Source organism: Falco naumanni, chromosome 2, assembly GCF_017639655.2.
Source record: "Falco naumanni isolate bFalNau1 chromosome 2, bFalNau1.pat, whole genome shotgun sequence".
Taxonomy (NCBI): Eukaryota; Metazoa; Chordata; class Aves; order Falconiformes; family Falconidae; genus Falco; species Falco naumanni.
The window spans coordinates 46,281,989-46,301,935 of NC_054055.1; the positions used below are offsets into that span (position 1 = coordinate 46,281,989).

The 19,947-nt window shown below is 39.7% G+C and overlaps 2 protein-coding genes across 3 annotated transcripts in view; one reads left to right on the top strand and one right to left on the bottom strand.

Moving 5' to 3' along the window:
- Positions 1–3,782: 3,782 nt before the first annotated feature.
- COMMD6 (COMM domain containing 6) lies at positions 3,783–10,328 on the bottom strand. The gene is made up of 7 exons (XM_040584213.1): positions 10,219–10,328; positions 9,558–9,616; positions 8,909–8,974; positions 8,667–8,743; positions 7,203–7,371; positions 5,963–6,115; positions 3,783–4,882 (listed from the first exon to the last, which is right to left on the bottom strand). The coding sequence occupies exons 1-7, from the start codon at positions 10,259–10,261 to the stop codon at positions 4,832–4,834; spliced, it is 618 nt and encodes a 205-aa protein (XP_040440147.1). The 5' UTR covers positions 10,262–10,328; the 3' UTR covers positions 3,783–4,831.
- A 3,097-nt stretch (positions 10,329–13,425) lies between these two features.
- UCHL3 (ubiquitin C-terminal hydrolase L3) overlaps positions 13,426–19,947 on the top strand; it is a 45,829-nt gene continuing 39,307 nt past the window's right edge. Inside the window, exons 1-2 of one of the 2 annotated variants that reach the window (XM_040584215.1) lie at positions 13,426–13,708; positions 13,945–13,956. In XM_040584215.1, the coding sequence (XP_040440149.1) occupies positions 13,667–13,708; positions 13,945–13,956 (54 nt within the window). In that variant the 5' untranslated portion in view covers positions 13,426–13,666. The remainder of the gene's footprint in view (positions 13,709–13,944; positions 13,957–19,947) is intronic. The other variant, XM_040584214.1, reaches the window with a different exon arrangement.

The following is a 19,947-nucleotide window of genomic DNA, read 5'->3' on the forward strand; positions in this document are numbered from 1 at the left end:
TCCTTATCCCCTTTGCCAGACAGGCTCTCAAAGGAGTACCGTGTATCAAGGCTCTATGTAGCACTGCCATCTGGTGACCAATGCTGTGACAAATTCCTCTTCAAATAACTATCTAGCACAGAAATTTATTGCATGAAATAATAAATTTCCCTTCTTTTTTAATATGCACATTAAGGCTTACTGTTCCAAAGCTCAGTATGCGAAATCCAAAACTGACATTGAAATTTCCTACTTGTAAATATAACAACATTTGTAATGTAGACACTAACAAGAGTATTTGGAAACTATGGCACCTACACACATTAAGCAGAAATGGCTCTAAAGTTAGGGCAGCTAGACCATAATTAGTCGTAGGAGGAAAATGCAGTACAAGGAAAAGGAAACCCAGAAACACTAAAATTAGCCTTTATGGAGAAGTTCAGCAATCTCGGTTTCCTTACTTTCTCAATCACACCAAGTCATAATTAATTAACAGACACATCCCAGTAACTTCGTTTAAATGGCAGGTCATTTCTCCACCTTTCCTCAGAAAAGCCTTGGAAATAAAGAGTCAGGAAGTCTTTCAAAGCATCCAGGACTAGGTATGAAAAGTACCTAAAAGAGCATCATCCCTGTAACACACATGCTTCCTTATGCACTCAAGTACCAAGATTGGAACTGGATGAGTATGTATGGACAGTGCTATCTGGTAGAAGTAAAGGAAACATTTGGCCAGAATTGCACAGTGACAAACAAATCCAGTTGTTTATAAGGTGACCGAGCCTCAGGAAGGGAGCACTGTAACAGCATACCACACAAGCTCAACTCAGGCTGAGGCACTCCTCCTGTCATACATTGACCTACATAGATCCAGCTTCCTAATCAAATGAATGCCCATGAGCTAGCAGCCCAACCAACAACTACATAACATTTTACTTTAAAAACAAAACCACACACACACACAAAAAAAAAATCTGTCTGGGAAGTGACCAACCACAGGGTACTAGATAGGATAAAGGCTGTTGATTTTTAAGTTCTTCCCCTTTAAAAACATTCTTCAGAGATTAGGCATTTCTTGCCGCAGGTATACCAAATGAGTTAGGCCCTTTAGTCTAGTACCCGGCAAGGGTTAAACAAAAGAACCCTGCATGCCTCTGCAAAGGAGTGGAAATTACCCTCTCATTATACCCACAGCTAAGAGGATAATAAAACATTAGGGAACAGGCAAGCAAGAAAGAAGAAACAACATTGTTCCTCTCCCCCAGTTCATCATCTCTCTACCTTTTTGTTTTTTATTGGTCCAAGCTAATGCATCTTCAGGTGTTCAAATAGAGTGCAAAGGCTTGAAAACAGGAAGGTAAAAAAAATAAAGGGGGATGATCTCACAGTGAACAACAATATTACATATCTTTGAAATGTGGTTTAAAAAAAGGCAGTACAATTTTGTGGAAACAGGAACAGAGGCATGCTCTAGGCCAAAGAGTACAGAAGCTAAATATCCAGTACTGGTGCACTGCGTACTTTCTGTGGGCCTGTCTCCATGTTTTCTGTAAAACAGCTTTCTTCAAGTGGGGCTGTGTGTTTGAAACTAATGAGAAAACCAAACAGTCATGTGAAGAAGATAACAGACAGTCATTGGCAGGAGATTATTTCATTATTCCCTCCCTTGGGTTTACTGTGTAAGACATCCACCCCCCACCCACCCCTTCTTGCTCTGTTCCCCATAGATGTCGAAAAAGAAAAAACATTTACATGTCTCCTAAATACAGTTATGGAAAGGTAACTACTTGAATAAATTTTATTCAAATATATATACAAAATATATAGTCAATATATATATTCAATATACAAAATATTGAATAAAATTATGCAAAATTTTATTACTCTATGTCCTCTGTCTTTTCCTGGTTCAATAAAAAAATTTTGACTACCTGTAATCGATACAAATACTCCTTGCAGCCTGCAATTATCCCTCAGCTCTTTGGTACCCCATCACAGAGAAAGACTGCATATGTCTGAACTTCATCCTAATTTAATACGGAAAGAATTTCAGTCAAAGTCTAGTCCTGAACTTCACCCATTGTAGTGTTTGAGACAGACTTAAGTGCAGTAGGCTTACAACAAAGTACAGACCATCTTTAGCTTTGTTACCCATATGTTTAATGACTGTGGACTTACAAAAATATTTGTGTTATACAATTTCATATCAATCAACAAGTAGAATTAGGAACACACAAGGACTCCTGATATTCTTTGAAAAGATCTGGGTTTTGCACATATAGACAAACAACTCAACAGCTTGTTTGAGCATGTTAATATTGCTACCCTGCAAACTTAGGTTTTTAGTTTGGTTTTGGGTTGTTGGTTTGGTTATTTCTTTAATACTTAATTCTTCCATTACTCTGTATAGAAATTCCTACTGACAGCACTCAAGACAAATCTCACAAGTTTGAGTACATAACCAACTTATAATCACATCTCCTAGATGTCCACAAACGCCTCTGAAAATTCTCAAACGGTAAGCTGGTATAGCATAAATGCTTAGGCATCTTTCAGACAGACTTACTACATGCTAGAGTTCAGGGACATGACAAAAATATTCATTAATATTTCTAGAATATCTGCCTTGACAAAAATGTAAGTTAGACTTTTCAAAGGCTTCCAACTTTCTCCTCTTGGTGATAGACCATACAAAAATGGTAACTGAAAGTTTCCTCATTACCTTCCAGCGTCCACTAAATAACTGTTTCTAGAAGTTAAGACATGATTTAATTAAATCTTATTTTCCATCCAGTTCCATTAAAGGCACAAGTATTTCCAGCTATATGAAGAACTTGACTGCATTAGAATAAATAAGAAGTATTTGTAAGGCTACAGCTTTACTAAAAAAAGTATTCTTTTTCTGGAATTCTTGCATTGATGTAAGCCAATTAACTCACTACACCAAAGCATGACAATGTTTTCCAGTTATAGCAGTCTTACACTCCAACTTCTGCAAATTAAAAAAATAAATAAATCAGCTGCTCACATCACTTTTCCATACAAAGAGGGGATTTTTTTCACTGTGTTCAGCCCCAAGCCCTTGCAGACAGACAAGGGAAAAGGCAAATGGGTAGTCTGCTCCAGAGACCACTCTGTGACATTCCATTGAGAGGGCCTCAGAAAAGAGCAGTCTGCTCCCCCCAGCCACAAATCAAACACCTTGGACTTCAGCAGCACAAAGGAAGTACCATCCAGATCAATGGCCACAGCCCAGAGCTTTTACCGTCTTTCATTAAAGCCAACAGTTTTGGTGTGGGTTGGTTTTTTTTCCCCCTCTCTCTTCTAAGCAACTCCAAGCACTGTTTTTATGCACCATGCATAATGTCCAAATAGTGGGGATGTACCCTTCTTTAGTGAAAGGATTGCAGTATGCAGCACATGCAGTGTGCTGCAGTTTATTTTCAGGACACAAAAAGGCAGGCATAACCTGTATCAATGACTTTCAGCCAGCTTCTAAAAAAGTTAATAAGAAAACTAATTTAAGTGAGTTAAAAAGGTAGAAGTTCCCTCTTAAGGGAGCCTGAAATCACTTGAGGATCTGTCCCAGCAGAACTGGTTCTCAGTCTCTACCATTCTTAAGTTAAAACATAAACTTCAGTCTGCTTATCAGTATGAAATGCCTCTCTTCAGATTTACTTGTTCTACCATACCACAGCCCATCTTGAAATGCAACAGTATTTTTATTATCACTATATTTGCAATTTGTATTTTGTTTATGGAAAATGCAAGGGGTAAAAACACCAAACAAAAACCAAACAGCATGCAAGCACACCAGATTTATTACTCCCCCCTTGGAAATGCCCCCATTCTTCAGAATCAAAGTCAAAATTTTGCTGTTTAGGACATTCTCTGAGAGCAGTCACAACACAACAAGCATAGAAATCTTGCTGAATTTTAGTGCAGTCCTCTCTCTGATGTGCTTGGCTAATACTCCAGCCTGAATTTTCAAGTTTCCTCTTGACTTTTCTAGTTCAGAGCTTGGAGCGAGGCAACTACACCAGTATTCTAATCTAATTAGAAAGTAGACTGGCAATTCAAAACATCAAGCAGAGTGCCACAGATTAGAGTTGGATTAAATGTAAAGGCAAAAATATATTTAAATGTTTTTGAATAAAATTCACCTTTGTACCTTTACTTAAAATTAGCCTCTGGGCTTCTTCTCAGAGAATAAACTTTGCATCTCCAGAAAAGCTTAATGCATTAACTCAATTTTTATAAGCCTAGGTGGTAGGAAATAAGTATTTGAAATAAACAAGCTGTTAGGATAAGTACATTCTCCTGTTACTAAAAGACAACTGGAAGCCAGGTCTGCAAATGCCTGCAACTAACTACTTGGCATTGCTGTTCAAGAATAACTGTATGCTAGGCATAACTTCATATACTCCTTAATATTATAGAATCCAAGCACATCTCAATTTTACAGACAAAAGTGTTAATGTGGGTTTTACGCTTCTGTCAGCATCTTCCCAGTCAACATTTGTGAGTGACTTCCACGCTCTACAGTTAAATGTGTGGTTTCTTACTCTTGGATATTAGGAAGTCTGCAGTGATGCTTCTCCATACACATCCTGATCTTTTGTCTACCAGGATGAACAAAGCTGAACACATTATCACAAACACTGCAGAGTTTGCTTCAAGTATTCAAAAGTGAGGAATTCTTCACAGCAATTCAAGGATGATGCTGACAAATACCTGTTGAAAAGACAAGGATACATACCTTGCTGAACAATGGCACTTTATTTCCTGTGCAGAACAGAAAGTTTACTCGATCTAAGTTTGTCCAAAATTTCAGTGTAAATAAAAGTTCTTTTCAAACTGTTTCAAGAATAGCTGCCATTTCCTTGAACTGTCTGAAGAAGTTCTAAAATGCAAGAGTTAAGACAAATTTCAGTTGCTTGAAGAAAAGCTCAAACCATAGTTCAAACTATCATGTTAGGAAAAAAAATTTAAAAAAAATAAATCACAGTCCATGTTTCTCATATTCCCTTTTTCTTCCAAGTGAAGTTTCCAGCTTGAACTGAAAGTTTCTGCTTTACTTTTTGTAAGTTGGTTGGCATTTGGGCACATTCAGTATTAAATCTACACAGGTGTTGCCTTATTTGTATGGGTTTGGCTATTAACAGAAGATGCTATGAAAGAAAAATACTAAGTAGCTCTCACACCACAACAAAAAACAAAAGCCACCAAAAAAAACTTCTCATGCAAATGTTTCTATTCCCAGCTGAAATAATCCAGGCTTCTGAAGTATAACACCCATTTCTTATAGTAGCTGAAAACAAAGTTATTAAATAGGTTTAAACTAGAGTGAATGCAACATTTCACAACACCTAAGTATTCAGAACATCCTTGTCAAATTCCTGCCAGTCCAAATCAAAGGATTTATTTGCTTGGATTATTGTACAAGTTCACAATGTACTCACCCTTTAAAAAGGAATTACAACACAAGTGCTACATTTACACAAAATTAAACAAAGTTACATAAATTCATAGATGAAAGCTTAGCAATTAAGAGCCAGTGGTGACAAAGCACACTGACCTCCATTCCTAAACATTAGCAAGTGTTAGGCTTAACCCAAGTTTTAGATTTAGTTTTAGAGACTAGGGAACTGTTCCATATATTTAGAATATTCCTTCTGGTTTTAATAAGGCAGAGTGACAGCTGACAGAAAAGTCCCAAAAGTCTTTACATCTTCAGTTGTTAGCTTATTTGTAAGAGAACACATAAATTACTGCTAAATTAACAGTTTTGGGTAAAGTGATGTAGAACTAAATGCTATGAAGTAAGTATTTAGCTTCAGCATTTTAAATATTTAATGCTTCATCTTTGAATGACTGTATGAGTAAAGAAGCAACACAAACATATGCGTTAAGGTATACAGTTGCTCCCTCACAACAATGTCACTGTTTTTTGAGACTGAATCAAGTAACACTGATTACAGACCTTGAACTGTGGGATTGTCATTTCAAAAGATTTGTCTGTTATTTGTCCTGAAGGGTCTGCCACTTTTAGCGTCACTGTAACATAAGGATACTTCAGAGACCTGCAGGTGTCAGAACTCATCGCAACTCCCAGTTTCCATTTCATATCTACAAACTACAAAGAAGAAAATAATTGGAAACAGTGTTAAAGAAAGATCTACCATGGTTATTCTGTTGGATGGATGTTTTACAAACCATATAGGACATCTACAGCTCATATCCAAATGAGAAACAAACATACATATTCAGATATTAATGTGAATACAATATCATTTGCCCTTCCTTTTGATAATGAACAAATAAGCAATTTAATAAGTTAACTAATCTGTTTTCCTTATTCAAGCACTGTCAGTCAAGTACAGTCTAAAGTTGTAGTAAAAGCAGCTTGAGCCACAGAGTTCACCTGACTTGTATACCATTATGGTTTTGTGATTTTTTTTATAAGTTTCTAAATCTAGTGGAAACATGAGAAAAACCTGAGACAGTGCACAAGAATTTTATAATAGCAGTAATGAAAACAATTAACATCTTTTATAACTGTATTTTTTATTTATCCAAGTACATAAATTTCAGACAGGTAACATTTTTAGTCTTTTATGATAGGCAGAACTGTTGAATGAAGAAGTGAAGAGAGCCTTTAGAAGCCCACTATCAAGCTGCAGACTTTTTTTTTCGTAATTCCACATTCTTTTGAACTATTGTTAGACAAAAAAGATCTAAAATGCAAATATAGTCTGTTATTTTTTCAAAAAGGAAAAAAGGAATGCTGGAAATTGACATAAAGTATCTTTAAAAACAAGAGTTTAAACTTAGGGAGACAAAATGATCAGGCAGTGGTGTTATCAGCTCTAAAGAACAATTCAGATTACATTTAAAACAGATTCACATTAATGGCTAATACAATTGTCTACCACACTGACTGCCATTTACCTTCCCTAACAGTACTATGATGCATTAATTTTTAAAAAGCTATAAAATATGACTTTATCATCCAAACAATAATATTAGAAAACTGGTCAGCATTTAGAAAACCTTTATTGTATATGCTTATTTATCTGGGTAGACAATTGGCAACATATATATAGAAAAGCTTTCAGCAGTTAAGATACCGCCCTGTGCTTGAAAATACAACATACACAATGAAGCATTGATATTTCTGAAAAGTTAATAGTTAGCTCAACTGCATTTTGTCATTTAGTTACCTGCCCCACTGTGGACATATTTCTTGCATCTTCTGAGACACTAACGGATTTGCCTTGCTCGTTCCATACATGACGAATAACTTGAACTGCATGTTTTGGCAGTGCGCTGACTGTATTGCCCAAGGTGGTGACGAGTTCTTCTGTAGAGAGATTGTTTCTGGCTGCTGTGCTATAGGTATATCCAAAGAACACCATATCAATTTAATTCTCCACGGATTTAATAAAATTTCTCACTTCACCCCAAATAGGCAATTTTGTATTGCTGCTTGGTGTGTCTATGTACTTTACAATAATTAGGCAGCCTATGATTTTTATTTTTTCCTATAGAATATTTAATTACTCTTCTGTATCCACATGCAAAAAACACCACTACTTGGCTTTCAATGCAGAGACCAAGCTTTGCTGGGCTTGCACAACATGCAACATTATAATAAGAAATAATCACAGTCCCTAAGTTCTGTTGCAACTGAAAAATACCAAGCATAATTCAGCGAAAGACATCTGCATAGAGCATTGAACAATACTATTACTTTAGAAACAAAGCCATTTTTAATTAAACATTTAGGAGAGGTAATTAAAGTATCACCTAAAGGCAAATAAGGACCTCTAGGTAATGGTATAATTGGTACTAACAGGAGTCAAATGATGCAATACACCCTCAACTGAAAATGCAGCAAGTCTAGAGGAAAATTGCTACTCTCTTCTCTACCAGAAGTTTTTAAAAAAATTCCCATCCTTGGCTTGTCCATGCTGATCCACACCCCTTAGAGGCATTAATAGACAGAAAGAGTTGGTCTGCCAAGTAGCATGGTCCAATATAATTTAAGGCTTTCTATATGAGAGGAAGTAGTAGTATCTTAGATTTCTACTGGTATATTTTCTTCAATCATGTTAATGTTATGTAAAATGTTTAGATACTAGATATTAGAAGAGTAAGAAAGCTCTTGAAAATTTTATCTTTCTGAAAGCAGAAAAACTTAAGAGGAAAATAACTGCTGAAAATGCTACCTAAAAACTCTGTCACAGCAGAGTTCAACATCATAAAACTGTGCGCCCTTCAAACAGGCACAAATGCTGGTTTCTAATCTCTAAGAAAGTTTTTAGAACACACTTCTTCCAGGTAAAGGCCTAGCCGACAGCTTCAGAACTGAGCTTAACTTCAACTTATTTGGCCAGTAGTTCTAAAGCTTGCAGACAGGATCTTAGAACGTTTTCCTCTCTTTGGTTTTTTTTTTTTTTTTTATTACAAAGAGTGAGATGATTTATTAACCACATAATTTTTTTAAGAACATAAACTAAGTCCAGAAGTTCATTTTCATGTACCGAGTTACAAACTTCTGCCCTTTTCCCAAATCAGTTCATTTTACATCCACATTCGATGTCACTTTTTAATACCACTGTTAAGTTGGGGTGGAGGGGGAAAAAAAAAAAGACATGAGGCAACATAATTTATTTTGTGCTTACCTGAATAGAAAGGAAACAATATTAGCTACTTTTGCTAGGTCACCAACATTAATCTCACTCCCAGATGTTTGAATTCTCTAGAAACAGAATGTTTGAGCAATTACAAATAATCATGAACAATGCATTAATAAACCCCTCTTTGTATATACACACACAAAAAGAAAACGTTTACTTGGGGAATCTATCCTTTACAGCATATACAGCTAATATACTTGCTTCTAAGTGCTAGTATCTAAACTTACCTGACACAGTTCAGCTACATTTACACCTGGGATCTTCTGGTTCAGATGCTGAATTATTTGCTCACACTGTAAAGAGAGTAAGTTTGAAAACATTCTTAATGTGTATTTTAATATACAAGACAAAACTAGTTTGACTACTTGGAGACTAAAAAACAAAAAAGAAAACTAGTTATTGCAAAAATGGACAACAAGAATATGCTTTAAATGCAGAGTGGAGAATAAAGTCATTGAAATGACTGATTTTAAAGTTACATCAAATTCAAGAAAAGCAAATAAACTCAGTCAAAACTTCTAGTTACCACCTCACTAGCTATTCCTACTTAACACACCATTTTAATGCTAATTGAGCAGTCATCCTGTTCAAGTGCACACTACAATAAACAAACTGAATGTCTTCTGGACAAGCTCACCTGATATCTTCAGATGAAAAGCAAAAATACATATTTAGAAATCTTATAGGATAAAAACATTTAAAGCAATCCCATTTCTTTTAGCAGGATTGGTCCATTTCATGAGTCATGTAACTACCTACCACACACAAAAGATTCCCTTTGCAACAGACAAAAAAAAAAAAAAAGCTTAAACAAAAAGGTTTCATTGAATCAGAGTAGCAGAAGCCCTTCAACATCCAATTTATTGCACTACTTACCAGTTCTGCAAAAAAGTCTTGAGGTATTAAATTAATCTTATCTGCTGCACCACCAACATCTGAAAAACACAAACACTAGCAATCAGAAGCAAATCCTCAAAGTGTTATGGTACTACACCTAGACTCTCGCTGAAGAATTCCTAGGTCTTCATGCATGCTTTTAACCTAAAAACAAAGCTTTCTTTAAGGGGGTTTGTCCTGAATTGCATTAACATCACCTGCTCAGCATGTCAAGCACAGTCTAATAGGAGAGACTCCGTAAGGCCAGACCGAGTCCATGCAGTTGCAGTTTCACAGCCCTGAATAACCCCTCCAAGGCAGTGGAGCTGTACTTGCACCCAGTTCCTCAGCTTACCGGGGAGCCGGGCATGCCCAGGGCTGCCCTCTGGCACCGTAGCACAGCACCGCGGCTCTCCCTGCGGCTACGCTGCTACATGCAGGCCGCCTTACGGTGGCAAAGCCCCCAGGCGGCCCGCGGGCAGCCATGGAAGGGCCCCGCTCGCCCACCCCAAGCCTTTACCAGGACGCCCCGGGAAACGCTCAGGAAGGGGCAGCCCCCGCCCCCCCCTCCACAACCTACCCTGCGGGTCCGGGTGGGCCCAACTCCCCCTCAGCTCCCCACCGCCACCCTCACATCGGGGTCCCCGCCCTGCACCCTCACCCAGCGCCTCCAGCGCCCGCACCACCGCGGAACCGGCGGCCATGGCGCCACGCACCCGCCAAGGCCCAACTTCCGCCACACAACGCTTGCCGCTCTGATTGGCTCCGGGCGACACCAGAGGGAGGCAAGGCCAGCGAGCTCGTCCCTATTGGCTTCCGGTCAGGGAGCGTGCGCCCTTCTTGCCTGGGAGGGCGGAGCCTGCGCGAGCGGGTCGGAGTCCTCCGCGTTTTTCGTCCGGGTTGATTGGGGTTGTGGCGGATTTTTTGGTCGTTTTTGAGGCAAACCGCGGCTTAAATAGTTACGAGTAAAGCCAGGACAGCGTTTTAAGAGACTATTGAGTCGTTGGGTGGAAAAAGCCACTTGCATATGGTAGGCTAGGGCCTGCCTGTGCTTCCCCTCAGGCTGGCCGCGCTCTCTCCTGCCGCAGGCCCCTCTGGCGGCGCTTGTGTTAGTGACGGCTTGGGAAATGGCGCAGGCCTGAGAATCGTCTGGGGAGGCTTGTGGAAATGCCGGTTCAAGTCACACCTGGTTTGCGCAACAAGTTGTTTACTGAGTTTGGTTTATTGATAACTGGTGTCGGGGCTTTCTCGGTGCTCCCCGCTGTAGTCTCGGGATCTTAAATCACGCTCTGTGCTTTGTGAACGCAGCACATACAGTATATTTAACAGTACAGGTACATAGACTGACAGTACTTTGTACCGGTGGATTGTGCAATCAGCCTGTACACCTGCAAATAAACTGTGCAGTTCATGGATGATTTGTGTAGATAAACTATGTCTTCAGTTTTATGAGAAGATAGTGTTTTGTTTTTTTTTTTAACTACAGCTAGAACTGTTCAATAAGCTTTTCAATCCTTTAAATTTAATTTAACTGCATTGTTTGGGGTGTGACTACAGCCCTAAAGCATCACTAATTCTTTACCAGTTTCACCTTTTAAAAATAGAAAATATTCTTAGATTTCTCAAGTAATCAGTTTTACGTTTGCTTTTAGCTTTAAAAAAAAAATACCACAATGTTACAATTTTAGTACTTCTATTGTAGGATTGTGACAGTAGTAAAACATAACCTGTCATGCAGTAGTTCTGGCAAGTTTAAAATTACATATTTGCCATAAATGGTAATGGAAGAACATAGAATATATTTCAGGAAAAGGGTAATTATGGAGTATGGTATGTGTTTATGAGCTTTATACATTCACAGCCTGTCTGATCTTGGCCTCTCCCTTTTAAAGTATCTAATTAAGCGTGCAAACGTTTTTGAGTAGTATGTGTTTTTATGACCTCATGATTATCAAAACACTAGCAGTGCACGTACTGGTAAGATCTGTCTCTGTTAGCAAGGACTTGATTTAATCTCTTTGTTCTTATTGCATACTTTTTTACTGAGACAACTTTACATACTATTTTATATTACAATTTCACCAAGTCTCTTAGTCATGCCTTTAGCACTAAGACTAATATTTGTTAGGTTACTTCTTATTCTTTCTCCAAAATGTGGAGGTAGATGTGGAGCTGAATATCTTGGTGGTTGGGTAATTACAGAATCATCTGCTGAAATTTGGAGTTACTTGGGGGTTATTTTCATCAATATGTAAACCTGCATTTAGTTCTTTGAATTTTGAATAGAAAGTGGTGAAGTATGTAATGGTTTCTGCTTGTCTGCCCATCCATGGAATGAAACTATGTATCTTTAGAAAACTCTGCCTTTTGTAAGTGTGTTCTATGAAGCTTTTTGTGGCAGAGAGGTAGACAGTGGTGGTGATCTGACAGTACAGGCCCATGTCTTAGCTAGATAAGAACTGAGAACTTGGTATGAGGACACACTGTGTATAGAAACTAAAAGACAAATCTACAAATAGACAGGATTGCTGAAGGGAGACACTACAGTATTGTTGACAGGTCAATGCAGAAGCTTCAGGCACAGGCACGTAGCGTCCTGCTAAATGATTACAGGGCAGGAAATAAAATAAAAACATCATTAGGTAATTTACCCTAGTTCATAAACTTCACATTTACAGAATGGGGTATCATTTACATCAACACTGAAGGACTACAACAAGTTCCTCAAAAAGCTCTTCAAGAAGGTATGTTTCTCCAGTGCCTGGGCCCTCAGTTGTATGGTATCCCCAACACCCTACTGCCTGGCACCTTGGTACTCCTGTCTTTACAGCACCTAGAAACACCAAGTGTTCATATTGTACTCCTTCCTTGCCTCATGGGGCTCAGATCTGCCTGTGAACTGGCACAGTTCCTAGTCTTCCCGCACCCTCCCTGCTCACCCTGGATGTTTATTTGTGCTGACCCACCTTTCTGCCCCAAACCTTTCTGAGTATACACTGGGCAGGCCTGGAGGTGCAGCTGAGGGGCTTCTACCAAAACCTTGTCCAAATGTCCACTTCTGAAAGTGTGAGGACCTGAGCAAGTGCTGCAAGGGGCTGTGTAGGTGAGCTGCAGCCTGTACGGAGTGGTGGGCAGATGCAGGTGGGGAGGGCTGATGCCAAGAAATGACAGGTTCCTTCAGGTTTTGCTTTTCTGATTAACTTGAAAGAAGATGCAACACAATCTGATATATATATATATGTGAAATACCTTACACCGCATATGATATGTATATGATACTGTGCTTGATCTTGGCCAAAACGCCAAGAAATGGTATGTTGATGCTACTGAGATGGGAAAGCACGAGGGGATTCGCAGCGTTAGAAGATGGATGCTATTCTCAGTTGGGTTTACCACATCAGTTTGCAGCAGCTCACAGAGAGACCTCACCACCCGTGTCCCCCCATGGCTCAGCCTGCTCAGGCGGTGTGGCGGTACCCGCTGCCGCGGCTGGGCAGTTCCCTCCGAACGCTTCGTCCGCTCTGGCTCCGCGGCCTGCCCCGTTCCCGGGGGTGTGTACGTGCCTCCCCGCCAGGGAACGGCTGTAGCTCAGTTTAGCTGTGAGAGGCCGTTTCGCACGGGTCCGGCTGTACCGAGCGCCTGGCGCCTGCTTCGCGGCCGCTGCCGGCAGGGCCCCGGCGGGCTCTGGGGCCGGGGGCGGGCGGTGGGGCGCCCCCCGGCGGCTCCTGCGCACCAGGCAGGCCCTGACGGTTGGGAGCAAGCGCGGGGCGGGGCGGCCGAGGCATCGCCCCTTGGCACGTGGGAGAGCCCATAGCCGGGGGGAGCCAAGAGAGCGGGGAGGCGGGAATATTCCGGCCATCGTTGCCCGGAGGCGCCCCGGGGGGAAGGCGTTGCTACCGGTGTCCGCCTGGGCCCGCCGCTCCGGAGCGGGGGAGGCGTGTGGGGTGGGCCGCCGGGGGTTGCTTTCGTCTCCGCTTCCCCCCCCCCCGTTCCCGCGCGGCTCGGTGGTGCGGTCCCGGGTCAGGTCTGAGGCGCGGCGGCGTGAGGCGCTGTCAGTGCCGTGCTGCGAGGTTCAGCCCAGTGCCGGTACCCGCCCCGCCGCTGCCGCCATGGAGCCCCATCGCTGGCTGCCCCTGGAGGCCAACCCCGACGTGGGTGCTCGGCGCGGGGGTGGGCGCGGCGGGAGGGGGTGGGGGGGCTGCGGGGTGCGCGGGAGGGCTGGCGGGAGGGAAGGAGGATGGCGGCGGGGAGGGGTCGGGGCTGCGGCCGCGGCGGGCTCAGCATCGCGGGCTGAGCCACGGCTGGTTGTGGCAGGGAGCGGGGGAGGTCTCAGCCCGCGGATCTAACTGGGGTCTTAACTTCTCTCTGTTTTCTGCTTTCTTTCCAGGTTACGAATCAGGTAAGCAGCTTTTATTCGAGGTAACCTTTAGTGTCGCTTCAGCTCTAGGCCCATCTTTCATTTTCGTGTAGTAAAGGCTCCTGCTTCTCCAACGAGAGTAACCCTTTCCTCCCCCACGGGTGTCTTCTAGTACTGGACTGTACTGGACACTCCTCTGAAACCTCTCAGTACGTAGTGTCATGTAAAGATACTATATAGAAAAAAAACACCAAAAAACAACAACCAAACACCCACAAGCTAAAGGAAGAGAGAATAGAATAGATAATGTCTGGCTATTAATGTAATGTAACCTCTGATGTGTGGCGAGGTGGGTTTTAATTAATTAATTGATGATTAAAACATTACTATATAATGTGTGCCTGTTCTGGACCTGTACAGGATGGCTTTGTGCACTTGCATGGGTTTACTCACACCACTGTGTTGTCTCTTTCTTCTTTGGCTGCCCATAAGAAATAACGTCATTTTACTATTTTTGCACTTAGATGTGGTCATGAATAAGCAGCACTGTGATTTGTTATTTCTGGTTTTGTAACGTAGTAGAATCCATGCTAGAGAAAGGAAGCTTGTTCTAGTCCACAAAACAATGTAAGTGCTAGATAAATTCTAGCTGAAAGGGTATCACACATACTCCAACCCTGCATCAGGTTCTCAGTGGCAACTTTGAGTATCTTTAACAAGCATTAGAGGCAAGACGTTGATCCTAGCAGGCCTGTTGATAACGTTAAGGGTAGTGTTTAAGACAAAGGACTTAAGCTTTCAGCTGTAAGATTACATTCTTAAAACTGTATTGTTGAAGTATTTTGGAAATCAGGAATTTCTGTGTGTGAAAAATGTTTTGTTTGTTGTTGTAGTAATACACTGCGTCTTCAGGAGAGCAAAAAGTTATTTGATGCTGGGTCATTTTGTGCTTTGCTTTATAGTTTCCTAGAACAAATAATTTTATAATTTTTACAGTATTGCTACTGTGGAGAGTTCTTAATCCTAGTCCTCAATTAAAATTAACAGCCTTTCGTGGGAGTTTTTCTTGGGTGTGTGTTATAATCTCCTTAAGTTTTAGACTTCTTTTAAGTTTTGTAATTCAGAGACTAGATTCCTGTTTAGAAGGAAGTAAGTATGAGTAAATGACTAGTACGATTTCAAATTCTCTAACATCGCTTTCCAGATGTTGATGTTGAGATGTTGAGATGAACTCGTTACAGTTAATTTAAGCTGTAAAGTATAAACTGAGGAGGAAAAACAATGTTAGTTTTTTTTAAAAAATCTGAATTATCTTCTGCACTACATGTTTGTTATACAGAGTAAATCCTGAAAAAACACTAAATGAACAACTTAAGCATGTTGAAAATCTGTCTGTCTTGCCCATTGGCTTTTTGTTGATAATGGATATCTGTCAGTTGTGGGTGATCATGGATTATTGGAATGTTCATTCTGCAAGGATTTTCTTCTTAATATTCCTGTACAGAAAAGGCCACTTTAGACCACTTAGACTTGCTCCTTCACTATATTTTGCCAGTCTTAACTTAGCAGTGGTTGTTGCTATTATCTAGACTAAGAGATTTATATTAAAAAGAAAAGAAAAAATGGTCAGTGTTGAATATGAATACACTTTGCATTGTTAGTCATTGTTCTTTTAATCTCATCAGTACAGTGGTAAACTGTAAGAACAAGGCTATTAGTCACAAGTTGCTCATATCCTGCTTATGTTTAGAACAACAATAATAGTAATTTCAGATTCAAATGAAGTTGCAAATGCTTTTTAAAAAAATCCTGTGAGGTTAATTGCAAGGACAGACTGTTTTTTTTGTGGTACTCTGTGCTGTGTTCTCTAAAATATTCTAGAATTCTTCAGGATTTTAAAAAACCCACAAACTAACAATGGTGTGCCCTTAATAGCTGTAATGTATTAAACTACTACTAGATGTATCTCTTTATGTGTATGTATCTTTTTAGACAGATATCTAGACATGTGTTTCTTGGTGTTTTGGGGTTGGGTTTCTTGCTGTTTTTTTAAAAACTGTATTTTGTTTGTTTTACTTGAGTGTTACACTGTCCTTGCAATGTACTACTCTTAGTGTTAGTGTTATTGCCAGGTGTGTGAGTGAACTCTTAAAACTAAAAAAAATTCCATTCACCTGTAAGGTATGTGGATTCTTAAGTCTTAGTTTGTAGTCAGAACTGTCATTACAATTTAACAAATGGTTAGCCTATTTTGGTTATTGTACAAATTATACCCTATTTTAATAGTAGCTGGAAAGAAAATGTACTAAATACAGGTTAATTTGCTTTTAATATGTGCTTACTATGCTGTGTGCTCTCTGGTTTTGACATGTAAGTTGCAAGTTTGAGACTTTAAATCTTTGTGGTTGGAATTCAGACAATAATGGAGAAGTACTGGTATTTCTCAGTTAGGGTATGCGAAATCTTTTCAAACTATCTTGCAAGCTTTTCTCTATCTGAAAGCATTTATGCTGTAATACAAGTCTAGGAATTTCTAAATCCTTGGTATATATATAGGACCTCTCTTTGTGCATATGTGTTAGAATTATTTAAAGGTTCAGATTATTGACTGAGGATAAACAGCGATATTCTTTTTTAGCTTGAAAGATTTACAATGGCAGTGACTCACTCGAAATACCACAGCCACCTATCTGTTGTGGTATTTTTAAGAGAGAAGTCGGCATACTTAGATGTACCATATAGTGCTAATATAATTGTCACGATGCCTTTTTTTTTTCTTCTCCCCTTCAACACTCTGATAGGATGAATTGTTAGTCCACCTCTGATACAGAAGGTGTTGATGATTCAGCTTTTACAAAGCTCCACTTTGTGTACAGTGATGATAGGGAGTGGTTCCTTTTCTTCACCTTCAACTGAGTTTCTTATGAAACCTTCCCCACTAATGGGAGAGAGAAAGCAAGAAAATGGGATTTATCTGCCCACTGTTTACCATATTGTATTTGGCTGGTTGTATGTTCTCAATTTCTTCTACACACACACAAAAGCAAAAACAAAAAAAAAACCCCAAAAACGCAACAACAAAAAACCTCACCAACCCCCAAAACCAGACTGCAACAAATTATTGCAGTGAAAAGGCCAGACACAAACTGATTGTTCATGATGTCACTTCAGTTTGGCTTGCAACCCATGACTGATTTCCTAGCATGCATAGATAAACAAAAAAGTAGTATTGGTTGTTGTCTTTTTTGATCTTCTACCTTTCTTCATTCTCTCTTACCTTTCTTCATCTCACGTGCTCTAAGGAACACCCCTACTTTCTACATAAGGTACCATTTCAACTCAAGCATTGGCTTCAGGTAGTTCAGGTTAAACAACTGGGAGGTGACTGTGGCTTGGGTTTCTCTTGCCACCTGAGGGCTTACTTCCTGGTTCTTAGTTACCTTCCAGCATTTTTTCCAGGCCTTTGATCCTACCTTTTTTTTTTTTTTCCCAAATCCATTAAGGTACTGAGACTCAGCTACATAAAGAAATTAATTTTAGTCCATGGGTGACCTTGACAGCTGTGACTTTAGAGTCACGGGGGCAATAAAGATCACAAAACATAGCACAAATGGCAGAAACTGGATACAGCCAGTCTTCACCCAGTCACGGACCACATTTTTTAAGGGTGTTGGGCAGACACAATTTAAGTATTCTGAGGAAACAAACTTTACTCTTCCTAAAAGGTCTTTCAACTTTATGAACTCTTTAACACTATCACACAAGCTTTCCCAAAAGAAAGCCCTACGGATGGAAGTAACTGAAAGTGCCCACGATTCCTGATGTACAGGGTGAAAATACTTGTAGATGAGCTGTGTTGGAGTGGAAGCATGTTGGATGTGAAGAAACAGATGTCCTTCTGAAAATGCTTGGCTAAGCTTACTTTTTTACTTGGGAGTGGGGGAGTAGAGTTGAACTCTCTGTTGCAAGCAGAGTGGAAACAGTAGACATAGCATGCATGCCTGGAAAACAGCCTGTTATTATGAGCCCCAGAAGGTGAAAGACCAGGACTCAGTTTATGCCTTTCTGTAAAGAGAATACCCCCAGAAAGCCTTCCACAGAGCCAGCAAACGGGAATTGTTGAGGCTGTGGCATAGCATAGCAAAGAATAAGCCGAAGGACAAATACAAAGGGATTGTAGACATCCACTGTAAGATCACTTGTTGAATGGCTTCTAGTTTAAAATATCTCGAGCTATATAGACTTCTTGTTGAGTTTAAATGGGTAGATACGTTGTAAAAGGAAAATTGTAACTTGTTTTGGGGTTTAGAGCATTATATATATGAGTAGTCAAAGGATTGACATAGATCTTCCTTTGTACATTCCTCAGTAACTGAAAGCTAAGAAAACCACGTATTGCATTTCTCTATTTGTACTTGCCACTTCTGGCCTTTTATTATGCTCTCTTTTGCTTAGTTTCTTCTTTCTGTTTCAGTGACAAACTAAAAATTGTAACCATGAGACCCTTACTCTCTGGAACACTGTTTAAGGGAATGAGGTGCTACAGAGTGGAAAACCAAGCCATAGCAGTTCATGTGATAGGTTATTATATTGCTCTGAAGATGCTTTCCCCCACTTTTGCGTTTTCCTTGGCTTAAAGGACAAGCAGAATCAGTAGAATCCAGTTGTTGGTTTAGTATGCTGTAGAAATACTATCCATAAAAGGTTGTTTGGAGGAGTGGATTGGTATGGCTTGTGCCCAGTATGAATAATTTAGAGCACTGAAACAGGTCTCTGTTTTTCACAGTGTAACTTGGTGTCCTGTGCTGAACCAGTGGCTCAGTAGCTGCACCTCAGGACTCTGGAGCATTCTAAAACTCTCACTCACTGGGGTGGTTTCAAAGGAAGCCTGGGTCAGCTGGTTAGTTTGGGTTTCTCAGCACTTTGTATTGTTGCCTGTGTGATATCCTGGTTCAATATATGTGGCAGTACTTGGGCATACTTAGTATTAAGTTTCAAAACTGCTTGATGGATATGTTAAAAAATAATATACCTCTCATGGTGAAGATCAGCTGTAATTCAGCAGTGCTCTTTGAGACACTCTGAAAAAAACTAACTCAGTTGGAAAGATAAAAATTTTGTGGGTGTAAGATCTCTCACATTTTTTATGAAGTTGAAAGTGTTCCCTTTTTTCCCCCTTCATGACAAATTTTCTAAAAAAAGTTTAAAAAAATGTGATGATAAATGGGCTGTATTCTTTGAACTTTATTATGAGGTTCTGAAAATCAGTGTTTGAGGATATTTAAAGAATTTCTAATAAATATTGAATTTCCCAAATAAGTTTATTATAATGGAGCATCTCTTGTGTGAGCAAGACCATACTGTGGCCACTCTAACTGGGGAGTAGTTGGTAAAGAAGAATAACGCACCTCATGTAAGTTACAGCCATTTATTTGCTTCTGGTATGCCTTTTGACCAGCTGTATAGAACTAAAGTTTCTATAGCTGCTGCCGTCTTGTCACATCAGTCAATTTGATTACTAGTCTGAAAGATGTGTTCTCTAAGACATATTGATAAATGATCCCTTTATTTTAATTCCACAAATTCCGTAATGAAAGAATTAAGAAATATATCCTCATAAGGCCCAAACAATAAAATACGGTTTGGGTGATTACCTTATTTCTAGAAAAGGATTTAAATTCTGAAACAAAGTATTTTGCTTTCAAGTCTTTATACATAATTTATAGGGGCATATTACAAAAAAAATCTGCATTTATATTTGTAATATAGATTAGTAAGAATTGGATACTTAAAGGGCTGAATACAACCATGTATTTTTAGATTTTTATAAATTGTAATATAAGTGCTTTTCAGTGTGGGTTTTTTTTTTTTTCTTTTTCTGGGTGATAACTCCATAACACATCTTATGCAGTGACTTACGACTTTCTAGGTAAAAAGATAGCTTCAGTTTAATGAAGTGCCAAAAATTCTTGGGCTTTAACGAAAAAGTTACAAAATATTGGTTGTCTCACTTGGTTTATTTGGATGTAGTCC

Coding starts and splice junctions, on each gene's coding strand:
- COMMD6 (XM_040584213.1), bottom strand. CDS start 10,261: ATGGCCGCCGGTTCCGCGGTGGTGCGGGCGCTGGAGGCGCTGG. Junction 8,975..9,557: donor AAGACTTTTTTGCAGAACTG/GTAAGTAGTGCA, acceptor CTCTCTTTACAG/TGTGAGCAAATAATTCAGCA. Junction 7,372..8,666: donor ATTGTTTCCTTTCTATTCAG/GTAAGCACAAAA, acceptor ATATACCTATAG/CACAGCAGCCAGAAACAATC.